General features: G+C 37.6%; 1 protein-coding gene across 1 annotated transcript; it reads left to right on the top strand.

The window, feature by feature from the left end:
- The first annotated feature begins 733 nt into the window (after positions 1-733).
- On the top strand, positions 734-14,005 carry LOC311290634 (cilia- and flagella-associated protein 45-like). Its single transcript, XM_084409239.1, has 12 exons — positions 734-979; positions 1,952-2,071; positions 2,155-2,288; positions 3,617-3,761; positions 5,778-5,948; positions 6,031-6,209; positions 6,291-6,420; positions 6,504-6,650; positions 7,716-7,829; positions 7,964-8,157; positions 10,585-10,809; positions 13,483-14,005. The coding sequence occupies exons 1-12, from the start codon at positions 977-979 to the stop codon at positions 13,556-13,558; spliced, it is 1,638 nt and encodes a 545-aa protein (XP_084265365.1). The 5' UTR covers positions 734-976; the 3' UTR covers positions 13,559-14,005.

The following is a 14,005-nucleotide window of genomic DNA, read 5'->3' as shown; positions in this document are numbered from 1 at the left end:
CGATCGAGTCTCTTCAGAAAATTTGGACTAACGTTAAACCACTAAACCACATTTGAATAAAAAACAATATCCAGTCGATAAAATGCATCAAAACTCCACGAAGTACAACAAGCATATCGGTAAGAACACACGTTTAAACAGCATGATATTAACCGGGCGGGATCAGACTGCTCATCAATTTTTTTGCCATTATAAAAGGCTTACAATCAAAATGCAACGGACCGGGTCTATGGGACAAAGTCTTTGAATAAAAGGGTTATTGAGCTGTTTACACTGTTATATACAATAAAAGAGCCTGCACAGCCTCAGGAAATAAAAATAAGCACCAAAAAAAAAACCTCCCTACCTCACACCTTACACCGAAGGTGCACTTGCGGTCACAAGATGACGTCACACTCTGCAAGTATGTTTTAAAAACTGTGCAGCACCCCTACTGCCCGCGCCATAGCCTCATATATGTAAACAAACTGGGTTAAATATTTCAAGAGGTTTTCCAACGGATGTGTTTGTGGTTAGGGGTTGCTTATTACAGTATAAAGGTAAATAATTAAACAACTAAATCATTCATGAAAATGAATAACACAAATACAGAATCGAATAGTAAGTGCTCTAAAATCCTACAAACTGCTAGTATATTAAATAAATAAATAAATAAACCGAGGTTCCTAGAAATGCGGTCCTGAAACGGCAGCCTCCTGTCTTGCAGGAACTCTTCTATTCACTGTCCGTAACCGCAGTAACCGCGTCTCCATGGAAAGGCAATAACAAACTACCACTGTGGAGAGTCGGTTTTATTGCTAGTAGGCTAGCTGTGGTTAACACACGTGTTATTCTCTATTTATTTTATTTTAGCGCCATTTTTTAACACATAAATTAGAAATACTTGTGTGGCATCCCTTTTCACTTTGTCGTGACTCTGTTTGTATCTGTGTCATAACGTCTATCCTATGAGCTTTTTCACGTCAGCTCGATAGAAATGGTAAGTAACGTTACTTTTACACACCATATACACTATTATGGGCATGCAAATGATAAAATGTTCTGTTTTCTGGCTGTCAAAAGTTTGGAATGAGTAAGATTTTTAAATGTTTAACGTTAAGTGTCGTATGCTCACCAAGAATGTATTTATTTGATGAAAAATACAATACATCCTTCAAAAATCATTCTAATATGCTGATTTGCTGCTCAAGAAACATTTTTTTTTTATTATCAACGTTGAAAACTGTTTTGCTGCTTAACTTTTATTTATTTATTTTTGAAAACGAGAAAGTAGAAAATAGAAATAATTATTTATTATTAAAAATAATAACCAGTTTAAATTGATTTAATATTTATATTTAAAATAAATGCTGTTCTTTTTAACTTGATACTTTATAATAAAGAACCCTGAAAAAAAAATTCCACAAAAATATCAGTAAATCTTTTTTTTTTCTTTTTTTTTTTTTACACTGACAGCAATAAAAAACATTATTAACAAATGAGCACCAATTATAACTGATAAATTGAGCACTAAATCAGCATATTATAATGATTTCTGAAGGACCATGTGACACTGAAGACTGGAGTAATGATGCTGAAAATTCAGCTTTGATCACAGGAATAAATTACATTTTCAAATATATTTACATTGGAAACACTTGCATTAAATTTTAATAATATTTTAAATTTTTTACTGTATATTTGATCAAATAAATTCAGCCTTGGTGAGCAGAAGATACTTTCTAAAACATGGAAATTAATAAATAAATACAATTATTCCAAACTTTTAACCACCCGTGTATATCCAGCAGGAAGTGTAGTCCAATTCCAGAACAAATTAATGTTATGAGTCGGTTCTTTTATAATGAATAAAAAAATAACCAGAGACTAACTGTTTTGTTGTTGTATCAAAGACTCCTGAGACTTAAATCACATAGCGACTCACTAGTTGGTAATTTGACATATTTTTCAGCCTCAAAGTGCTGAGTCATCATCTGGGAAACTGTCAGGCAGCAGCGGTTTGACTCGCCGCTATCGCACACGGGCCCTCACCTCTCATGTGGACGAGAGCCTTTTTGGGACCCCCAAACAGGTAGAAAAAAGCTTACTTTATAGTCTTGGACATTAAATAAAAAAAGTAAAGGAAGATCCAACAGTCTATTGAATCTTTCTCAGCATTCTGCTGCTGATATGAAAGATGATGCTGAAGGCAGAAGCGTGAGGTCAAGGTCACTGTCACGCTCTGCTCCTGCAACCAAAAAGCCAGAGACAGTCCGCATCATCACTAAAGACCTCATCAGAGACCTCAGGCAAGTAGAAGCAAAAGGTTTTTACACTGTGGAGACATGTAGTTATCCTTATTGAGATATTTACATTATTTGTTAGAAATAATGACTTGAATAAAACCAGTAAATCTGTGTATCCCTGAACTGCATATATTGGCCATTTGTGTTTTCACTGTTTTTAAAGGGGTCATGAATTGAGAAATTAAATTATCCTTAATCTTTTGACATCATTGCACTATAAAAACATCTCGTAAGTTTCAGAACGCAAAACTTCCTTGTTAGTCCAAAAACAGTTTTTATTGAAACCAAGCTCTGAAGACAACTAGTTTCAGATTTTGTCATATTATGACGCAATAGTGCGACGAAAGACCGTCTTCTACATCATTGCATCTTTGGCCCCGCCCACTGGCATGTTAGTGAGATGAGAAGAGAAGAGAGATACAGAATCACTAGACTAAAAGTAACATTACCTTCCATGCTAGGAATGTGCATTATTTGTTTGTTCGGAAAATTTCACTGTGAGTTATTTGGGAAATCAGTCGCAATTTCGGCGCAGGCTTTGCAAACAGACTTTAACTGCAAGATATGAACCCGACAGTAATGCAACAACATGTAAGTAACCGTGTTCATTCTAATGCTTAATCAGTGATTTCTGATATGTAATGATTCATGTACAGTCAGACGTTCATTGTTTATTGCTGTTTATGCATCAGTAAATCAATCCAGTGACTAAACAGTCAACTTCACATCGTTTCTCTTACTAGCAATCTGTTATTTAAACTGTGATTAAATTATATACTGACAGCGATCAAAGAACGCTCCCTTTATAATTACTGGAGCTGCCAATCAAACAGCGTCCATTATAATCAATGACGCTGTCTTCACTGCACGATGAATCTCTCATTCACATTGTGTTTGCACTGTTAGTTATGATGAAAGCGTTCGTGAGAGTGCAGAAATCGAGTTGCATTGACAAGATCACCGCATTCATGTGTGTCATCGGCTTACAAGCTCATCGCTGCAACCTTTCATGCAACGGGAGTAGATTTAAATATAATGCTATAATCAACACTTTTCACAATGAGTTTATCTCGACAGCTGTAATAGTAAAAACGTAGTGAAAGTTTTCGAGAGAGTTCCACGTATAATACTTATCTAATATGCAAGCCAATTATAGCAGTTGGCGTTTACACTGAAGTGTCACAGTAGACATGCCCCTTTTATTTCTAAATTGACCATTTTTGGTGTAAAAATCCTACTAACATTTTAAGTGCTCCTCAGGAAACATTAAAAATGAAAAAAAACAATAACCACTTTAAGCTTGCTCTTTGCTCTTGTTTTTGTTGAACCAGAATCCCAAGTGAGGACCCATCAGGACAGTCTGTCATTCTGTCATCGGCTCAGTTCAGGCAGATCATGGATGAGTCTCATGTTCCTAGTGAAGAGGAGAAGGCAGCTGTGCTGGAGGCCCAACGCCAAGCCCGCGAGGAAGCCCTGGTGAGTCAACCATATCAAACTTTTAAACTCTGTCTTAAATTGTTTTAATTTCACACACATGCAGGAGCGGATCTACCGGGGTTGCATGGGGTGGGCCACCCTAAGAAAAAGCATAAGCCACCCAGAATGATCCCAGTATAAAATATAAATGTTTCCTGTATTGCTTTTTTTTAGTGCTCCAGTGTCAATAACAGAATATTCACTCATTCAGTCATTTCCTTTGAATCGCTACATCATGAGAAATTATTTTAAAAAGACCACAACAACGTTTGTTCTTTGTTCATGAATGCACATTTTTACAAGAATGAATTAAACAAACAATTCTGCATGAATGGAATTTAAGGATGTATTAAACTCAATGAAACAACAATGCTAATCCACCACATCATCTCTGTTTTATTTCCCAGGTCATATTATATTATATATAGTGAAAATTAGAAAATGCAACAATACTTTAATAATAATTATAATAATGTGTATGATGTGCCCTAAGTACAACATCAGTATTATAGTGCACATTTACACAGATATAAGCGTCCAGGGTGCGAACGTTCCTGCTTCTCAGTGAAGCAGCAGAGCAGGTCTGAGACGGGAGCTGACAGTCAGCTATGATTTCCCCAGCACATCGCGAAATGCATTTCATTTTTCACATGGAGCGTGAAATGCACATCTTAATTAATGAATGCACAACTTCATTATAAGTGGCATCATTTAGAAATAAATGAACTAGCATTTGTGACAGCCAGAAGCTGACTCAAAAATGTAATATGTTGCTGGGTCTTCATGAAATGTTCGTGCTTTAATAGAGTAAGCTCAATCATTTTCATAATTTTAAATTTGTGTAAAGACTTTGATTCCTGTACTTGTTCTTGTTTGGCACTGTGTGTGTGTGTGTGTGTGTGTGTGTGTGTGTGTGTGTAAGCATAAGCATTAGCGAGAATAAGCGAGTAAGCATTTCACATGGAACTTCACATTGATTAGTTGATTTGTGTGTGCAGCTGAAAAAACAAATGTCTCATGATACACTTTAGCGGGTCGTTCAAACAGAACTCTTTGTATTCCACATTGTTTTTCTAGGTAAACATGGGCTAGACAGATGTCTCTGACCATTCCCCTGCCCACATGTGTTCTGTATGAATGGCCTCCTTCACAATATTCTTTGGTTGTCTTCCAAGCACTGCTATATGCTTCAGGAATTGTAAATCTAGTTCAGTGCTCTGAAACGAGGATACGCAGTAGTGCTCTGAAATGAGGAGGCAAAGTCCTAATAAATCAATTGTAAATTCATGTCCCAGTTACACTTAATGTTGTCACATTACTCTGCATTACATCAAAAAAGAAACCAAATACAAATCCATTTTGTATTTTAGCAATGTAATTGTTGTTCTATTTATTAAAACCAAACGTAAATCTCATTAGGTTAAGAATTTTTACATTTATTTCAAAATAATAACTAAAGGCAGTAAACTATTTAAACAATATATTTTATTTGTGACCTGATGTTCAGCTGTTCTTTTTAATAGTCAACTTATTTTCGGATCATCAGTCATCAAGCTCGGTAAACACTGGTCACAGACATGAAGATGTACCTTTAATTTCACTGAGCAGATTGCTCATTAAACCAGTGTCATCATGTTTCCAGGCCATTTCAAGTTTGAATTTTGAAGTGACATAAAGCGGTGTTATCCAAGTGGCAGAGCTGTTTAATGACTTTTTAATTAGTCTTCCCATTAACGCATTCATTTTGTTCATTCAGACTGATTAGCGAACGTGGAATACGCATGTAAACAGGAGGCGGGATTTATCACACGAACCAATCATAGCGCGATAGAAGGAGGCAGTACCTCCTCTCAAATGACTTCCCCCCATTCTTTCTTAATTACCCCCCACTAAACCCACCGCACACTTTAGGGGGTCTGTTAACATTTTGAGATATTTGATCCTATTTTTTGAGGAGGCACTGCCTCTCTTGCCTCCTCTGAGGAAACGCCCCTGATCTGGTTGTTGTCATATCAGGATTCTGCAGAGCAGAGAAAAGCACAGATGCGTCAGGCGGACCTCTCTCGGCAGAAGAACCAGAACCTCAGTGAGCTTGAGATAGAGGCGAGGGACCGCGCTCAGTACCTGTTGGAACGAGCCAACGTCATGAGAATGGAACAAGAAGACGAAGTCAAGAAGCTCAATGAGGTAGATAGGACCACACTAACAAGCCAAACCATGATGCACTGGTTATTTCCGACATGCAAATGTTGTCTTTGTACTCCTGCAGTTGATTCAGAAAGTGCAGTGCCATGTTGTCCGGGATGCGCAGATTGAGGAGAAGAAACAGAACCGCACAAAGTGGCTGGAGGAGGAGAAAAGGCTGGATGCCATCATGGAGGCGGAGCGTCGCCGAGCCGTCGAAACTCAGGAAAAAATCGAACAACTGCGCAAAGAGCAGATGATTCAGTAAGGATGTTTGCACTCTGTATTCCATATACTCTACATACAATGTATTGCTCCCTGGTTAATGGGTGGGTGTTATTAAAGCGGGAAGCTGCGCGTCCTCGACCAGATCCAGATGCGTCTGGAGGAGAAAATGCTTCAGGATGAGATGAAGGACCAGGAGGGTCAGCAGTTGCTGGAAAACATGGAAAAGATGCAGATGGAGGAGCTCAAAGTACATGCAATGAATATTCAGATCAATTTGAATCAAAAGTACCGGTAGTTTTCAAACTCACTCCTTGTGTAATGTTATTTCAGGTCATTGAAAGGAAGAAGGAGGAGCAGAGGAATTTGCTTCATGATATTCAGAGGATTAATGAGGAGAACCTGCTTGCTAAAGAGCAGAAAAAGGAAGAAGAGAGATTAGCAGATCTGCGTGCTGTAGAGTATACAACCAAGAAGTTGGTAAGAAAAGTCTTTTTAATGGGTTTCTCACTATCGCCCCTCTTGACATCCACCACCACTGTAGTCTTAAAACACCAGACGAACTGTCTTGTTGCTGTCTGTCTGCACAGTGTTAATTGGCCGTATAATGTGAGATACAATTTTTCCCTGATCCCTTTTTGTATTAAGTACTACAGACTACTTTAAAGGGATAGTTTACCCAAAAATGAAAATTCTGTCCTCATTTACTCACCCTCATGTCGTTCCAAATCCGTAAAACTTTTGTTCATCTTCAAAACACAAATGAAACACAGAAATCTGAGAGCTTTCTGTCCCTCCATTGACAGTCTTCGCAACTAACACTTTGACCACTTTCTCATAAAGAGTTCGTAAAAGGAACTGAGTGGTTTAGTCCAAATTTTCTGAAGAGACTCGATTGGTCAGTTTTTCTGTCATTTGGCCAAAATCTCAAGTAACAAACTCTGAAGTGCTTTGCACAGGCAATTGGGCTTGTACAGGATTGGCTATGACTCGACGACACATGCTAGACGAAGACACTCTTCTCCGCTCCTCAAATACATACATACATAATTATAACCACCCATTTTACAGAAAAAGTGTTTAAATATGAATATTTCAGTGCAAAAATACTGGTAATTCTTGTGCTCATTGTTTTCATTAAGATCTGGCCGTGTGGTCACATAATATATATGGACCATATTATGGTCCAGTTGCAAAATTTCAAATTGAATCAGAACATTTATGCATATAAGTCAGACCTCTATGCAACTGGACCGTAATATTCTTCATTGGAAATGAATTATTTCCAGTCTGTCATTTGTCTGTCCATTGATTTTGCACAATATTAGAAGTGGACCACAAGTGAAAAAACATCTTTTTAAGTCTGACCTACTTTACTGTGATCAAAGGAAGGATCACATAATGGTAGATTAATCATAGGAAAATGTTGAGACAAGCTAAACAAAAAACTTCAAGGGCCTGGCGACATCAGCAGCTGCAGTTGGCTTTCCCACCAAGCCACATTGAATAGCCACATCAATCACATATGTGTTTAATTAACTCTAGGAACGAGAGGCAGAGTATGAAGCTGAGCAGATAAGAATCAAAAAAGAAAAAGAGAAGGAAGTGGCGCAACTGAGAGCTCTTCAAGAACGGGACAGAGACCATAAAGCTGAGCAGGTAAAAAGTTACAGTATGTCTTTATAAAAAATGACTAAATTCCTTTGTATGAGATGTATACCCATGATGGCGTAATACATTTTACATGCTGGATTCTGGATTTCAAATAAATTCGTTTTTCTCTGAACTGTAAGGATGAGATCAGGGCACGGAGGAACCAGGAAGCGGCTGCGAGGGAATGGAGAAGAAAAGAGAAAGAGCAGACTATGAAAAAACTGGAAGAGGAAGAGAAGCTAAAGGCTGCTCGTTCGGTGCAAATGACTCATAAGGATCACTTGCTGTCCATTGAAGCCAGACGAGAGAGAGCAGAGTTTGAGAGGGTCCTGAGGTACAAACACCATCACATGTATCAAGTACTATTAGCATGGCCGTACACAAGGTTTTAGAAATACAGAGATCCAAAAACTAAGCTTGCTAACATTTTCGGGGGCATACGGGGACATGATCTACATTTGTGCATTTTAAAGGGGTCATATGATGCTATTTTAAAAGTTCATTATTTTGTTTATTGGGTGTAATAGAATAGGTTAACTTGCTTTTATGTTAAAAAAAACACAGCATTTGTTTACATACTGTATATTATTGCATAGCCTCTATTCCCAGTCTGTCTGAAGCACAGATTGCTCTGATTGGCCTGCTGACCCAGTGCATTGTGATTGGCCAAAATCCTCAATGCACTTTCCATAATTGGAAACTCCAAGGCTTCTAAAGCAAATGTAAACACACAGTTAATAATGGCATTGCTATAACCGAATCAGTTAGAGCCCGAAATTATCAAGCAGATAGACCAGAACCAATTTCTGCAAGCATGTCTAGAGCAGGGCTGCGTTTCCCGAAACCTTCTTAACGCTACGTCGTTCTTAAGTTACACCTTAAGCTGTACCTTATCAATAATACGTGTTTCCCGAAATGTTCTTAGTTAAGTATACCTTCTGTAAGTCATCGGAAGGTTGGTCTGGACCACTCTTAGCTTTACCTTATCACTGTTGCAGGTCTATACGAATATAACTCTGAAGTTTTAATACACCCAGACAGTGTTCAATTAGGCTCATTCAAGTGTTTTCATGCAAAGAATAAAATTGTCATTACACTGATTGTTGTTAGATTTTTTATTATATTATTATATATATTATATTATTAATTTAATTAAAGAGCGCTTTTAAAGGCCAGTGAAAGCATAGGCTACTGTCAGTTAAGTCCTAGGCCTATTCGGACGCTAATTGTTTCTCATGGGCTCGTATTTTAAACATTTACAGGGGTAAGTCGGCGATTTTAGTGCTGTCCAAATCCATAATATCAGTGTTTTTTCTCACCCAACCTGCGTAAAAATCCCTGGCCAAATTAGTACGTACTGTTTTTTGACAAACAGGTCTTGTGGTAATTTAATTGCCGTCTGAATGATCCACATCTCTGAGTTTACAAGAAGAGATTCAAAATTCACTGTTTAAATCCTTTTTGATCACTGCAGAGCACCGTACGTAAGATGTACACTTTTATTACTGAAATGCTGGAAAGTATTTACAAGAACAATATTTCATTGCAGCTCCGCCTCAGCGAACAAAAATGGGAAAGAGAAGAAAGCACTGTTGTAAAGTTTTTCTTTCTTCAAAGCAGACCAGGAGACGTTGGGATCACGTTCAAACAGAAGAGTTTCTTTATTTGAGCGCGGCTGCGGTTTCGTCCAACATAATCTAAAGTATATAAATTTACATGGTGTCTTATAGGCATTTTAGGAGGAGGGGCTTTTGAAGGTGGAGACAAATTCAAACAAAGCATGTAAATGAGTATACAGGTTAAGGAACCCGCCCCAGACCAGCAGTCTCAATTTAATCAGCATAAGGCTCCAAGAGCCATTTGGGTCCGAAAGCCATTTGCAGAACAAAAGGTGAGATTCTCAGTGAATCATTCGTGTGCTAATCCCATCAGTCTGAGTGAAACTGCGGCTTCAAGAGCCATTTACAGACAATAAGGAGAAAACAGGAAAGGCAACTTTGCGGAGCAGAATCATTATCTTACCCTTAAACACTAAATACAATATTCTTTACCGTGATGTTATGTAAGGAAGCATATTTGAAATAGATTCTTAAATTTGAATCCTTCAGCACGTAAAAATTTGAAATGGTTATCATGGCAGCAATATATGATACAATTTTAAAATATGTAGGCTAGGCTATTATATGCTATTATAGTTTGGATTATTTTTTATATTATCCCATGAGTCCTAATAAATGCAATTTCAACTATTTCTGAAGTGCTTCTTTTATAAAGAACACCGCTTTCTCACATAATGCAGTGAAACAAACAGCCCCTGCACGAGAGAATAATTGATTCTCGAGCCATTGATATCAACCAATTCAGCAGCATCGCCACGGACAGCACCGGGTAACGTCACACGTAAGAAGGTATATCTTAAGCAACTCCCTAAGGTATGGATCAGGGAACACGCTTAGTAATGGTATACCTTTAGTTAAGTTATACCTTAAGAGTCTTCGTAGCGCGCTGAGACAACGTTATCAGGAAACGCAGCCCAGAATGTTTCACAGCGGTCAGCTTTTATTGTTTATTATAATGCAGCATATTAAGCATTACAAAACCCAATGAGTCAACCTGAAAATTAAACAGCTACCTCTATAATCCACACACGTCAAAGAATTCACTGCACTTACTGCCTGAACATTTTATCCTATGAAAGTGGAGGACGGGAGAATGGACAAAGATAACATTGAAGATTATATGCTGTATACTCCTTTTCCAGGGCACAGCAGGATTTCATTGAGAAAGAACGAGAAAAAGAGGAGCAGCGGCATCAACAGATCCAAAGGCATGCTGAGGCTGTGAGGCAGCAGGTTCGGGAGAGAGAAGTGCAGGCCGTCAGCCAGCGCCGAGAGCTGTTTCGAGAGGGGGAACGACTGGAGGAGGAGGCGCGCAGTCGCAGAGCCCGACTGGACGAGATTAAAGAAAAGAAGCTAAGGGAACTCAGGTATGTCCTTAGAGTAAAGTAGACAGAAAAATGCATTTTTCTATATATATATATACTATTCTCTTTGCCACCGATATTGACTCATAAACACTAGTTTGTCAATAAATGATTAAAAGTAATTAAATTAATGTCATAAACGTGCGACTAGTCGACTAATGGCTTAAATGAACAACTACTAGTCAACCAGAAAAAATCTTTAGTCAGGGCAACCCTAAAAATTACATAAAATTGTAATGAAAATATGAGTTATGAATGAGCAATGAAATAAGGAATGATGGATTGCATACAGGAAAGAAGACACAGTGGCCTCAAAAAGTGTTTGGACACTTACGGCACAATTACAAATGTATGAATTTCATTGCATTAACTACAAAATATCACACCAAGGGCCCTATCTTGCACCCAGCGCAATTGACTTTGTACACCGACGCATGTATCATTCCTATTTTGCACCCGACGCACAGCGGACTTTTCCCTCCACAGACGCACGTCGGTAAATTAGGGAATGAACTTGCGCTCCCGGGGGCAGTTCAATGAAAAGAGTGTTTGTGTTCCGGCACAAACGTTCCCTGGTGCTATTTAGCAGTTCCAGAAAACAATTCCGCCACAGACCATGAAAAACCTAGTCTAAAGTCAGTGGTGCATTATTCAGATGCTATTTTAAGGGCGCATGCTTGGCCATAATGTAGCGTGTGCACAATGCGCATACACTTTGCTTCTCTCATCTACACGCAGCAGTTGCCATTTTTGCAAACCATACATAATTACAAGGAAAAATATTCCACATCAGGGAAATAATTGTGGTGTCCATGAAGATGTGACAAAATAGGCATAAATCTAGCTTACACATTTACCGCCATGGAACAAGCGCGCCTGCTCTTAAAAGGAATGTGAGATGGCGCTCTGATTGGTTTATTTCACATTACGCCCAAACCACACCTATGAGTAATGAAGCTACTTCAGACCAACCCATTTTAGATTTGCGAGATTTAGATTTAGATTCTGAGATCCGCCCACAAATTTACTTGCGTTTCGCGTTTGATACTTGTGTTTCAGATCGTTAAAATAGGGCCCATAGTGGCATTCAGGGTTTTTATTGGGAACAAGTCTAAGGCCCTAAAGATTGTCATAAATTCAGTGTTTTTTTAATGTAAAAAAATGTGTAAAAAAATATTTGAAACATAACTTTGTATAAAGCAAGTAATTTTAGTATTTCAATCATTTCTACCACTCCCCCCCAAAAAAAGGAAGATAGAGAGAAATCTGCTTGCTATACAAGAATGAAAGGGAAAAGCATTATAGAGAGTATGCACATGACGTCAAAGTAAGACATTACGGGTTCACCCACTGAGTGGCTGCATTAGTATTAAGCTAACACATTTTTGTATCCCCGCCATCGGATCGACAGAGGGTTATTAAAGGGGTCATGAGGGGTTTTATTATTATTATTTTAATATGTTCCCTGAGGTTCACTTATAATGTTAACAAAAAGTTTTTTTTTGTTTTTTTTTGAATATTATATTTTTATTTTTATTTTGACCAACACAGAACAATACAAAAAAGCAACAACAACTTATAAGGACAAAAAAAAAAAAAAAAAAAAAAAAAGGATTTTAAAACCATTGTTACATCAGTTCCTCCAGTTTTATACATAGGTTAACTATGTTACACATATATTTCTGGGCCAGTGGGCACAGGCAATATGATGATCTCACAAACAATGAAAAGGTCATAACTTCAAACTGTTATCCTTGACATTTGACAGGTAATTAAAAAAGGGTTCCCAGGTGGATTCGAAGCCAGCAATGCTATCAGAAAAATTGTGTCTAAGTCTCTCTAAATGCAAAGTGCTAGAGAGTTCAGAAAGCCAGGATTTAAAAAGTGGTTTTGATGCCTTTTTCCACAGACAAAGAATAATTTTTTTTAGCTATCACCATTCCATATTGGACTGCTTTTTTAATTTGATGACTGAACCCACGAAGTGAGTCAGACCAACCAAAAACAGCAATTGCTGGATCAGGGGCAAGGATACAAGAATAAGCCTTAGAGTAGAATCTGAAGATTTCGCTCCAAAACTCATAAAGTTTTGGGCATGACCAGAAAAGATGTCCCAAGGATCCCTCTTGCAGATTCACATTTGTTACAGTTAGAGGAGATGGAGGGGTAGAATTTGTTAAGCTTAACCCGAGAATAATGAAGCCGATGTACTACTTTAACAAAAAGTTTTTTGCACAAAATGTATAAATCTTTCTAAGATAAGCTCAAACTGATAAATGTTTAATCATCAATAAAGCTTGCATTTAATTTACAGGCCCACAACTACATTTTCCCCCTTTATATAGTATTGCAAAAAGACCTTAAATAAAACAAGACAATGAATAATAATAATTGACATCAAAACAATCATTTAAAGCAAAACAAGCTTATTATGTGAAAAGTTTTTCTTGAGAAGTGTGTTTGCACTGTATTTCTGCCATTTAGGTTTTTGATGTAATGCCATGACATTCATTTAAGTGTGGCGTAAGTGTCCAGATATAGAGGTTGTGGGAAAGAAAAAGAGAGTTCCATTCTTCTTACTTCGCAGAGATTATATGTTGTGCTCTATATGTCATGGTCACACACATCTTGCAATGATTTAGACAGACAATCACATATTTCCTCTTCTGACCACAGGGCAGCTGGGCTCTCAGAAAAGTACTGCAAGGAAGTGGAGCGCAAAGTTCAAGCGCTTCCATCTTTTTCAAACTGAGGAGCAAGAGAAATGGAGGCTACGTCAAATTAATAAAAGAAGAAAAACATGTGGTTTGTGACCTCAGCAGAATTAGTGTGTGAACATTTTTGTGGAAAAGATTCCATCATCATAAGTGGAAAAGAAATGTCCTTTTAAACAGAAAATACACAATGAGATGTTTGTTTCTTTTTCTCTTTTGCTCAGTCAATGTGACTTTGCTGATTTCAAACGTGTCAAAAGTCAGGGTTACTTTTTTGGGTTACACTTTATTTTAAGGTGTCATTGTTACAGTGTAATTATATATTTAAGTACTGAGTAATATTAAGCAATTACATGTACTAACTATAGGGTTAGGGTAGGATTAGGATTTGGTTGAGGGTTAGTTGCATGTAATTATGCATAATTTACTGTTAAGTACATGTTACATATGTAACAAGGACACTGTAAAATAAAGTGTTACCCTTT

The sequence above is a fragment of the Rutilus rutilus genome (genome assembly GCF_951802725.1).
Source record: "Rutilus rutilus genome assembly, chromosome: 5".
NCBI classification, from domain to species: domain Eukaryota; kingdom Metazoa; phylum Chordata; class Actinopteri; order Cypriniformes; family Leuciscidae; genus Rutilus; species Rutilus rutilus.
The sequence above is the reverse complement of the archived record's forward strand: the minus strand, read 5'-3'. Positions and strand labels throughout refer to the sequence as shown.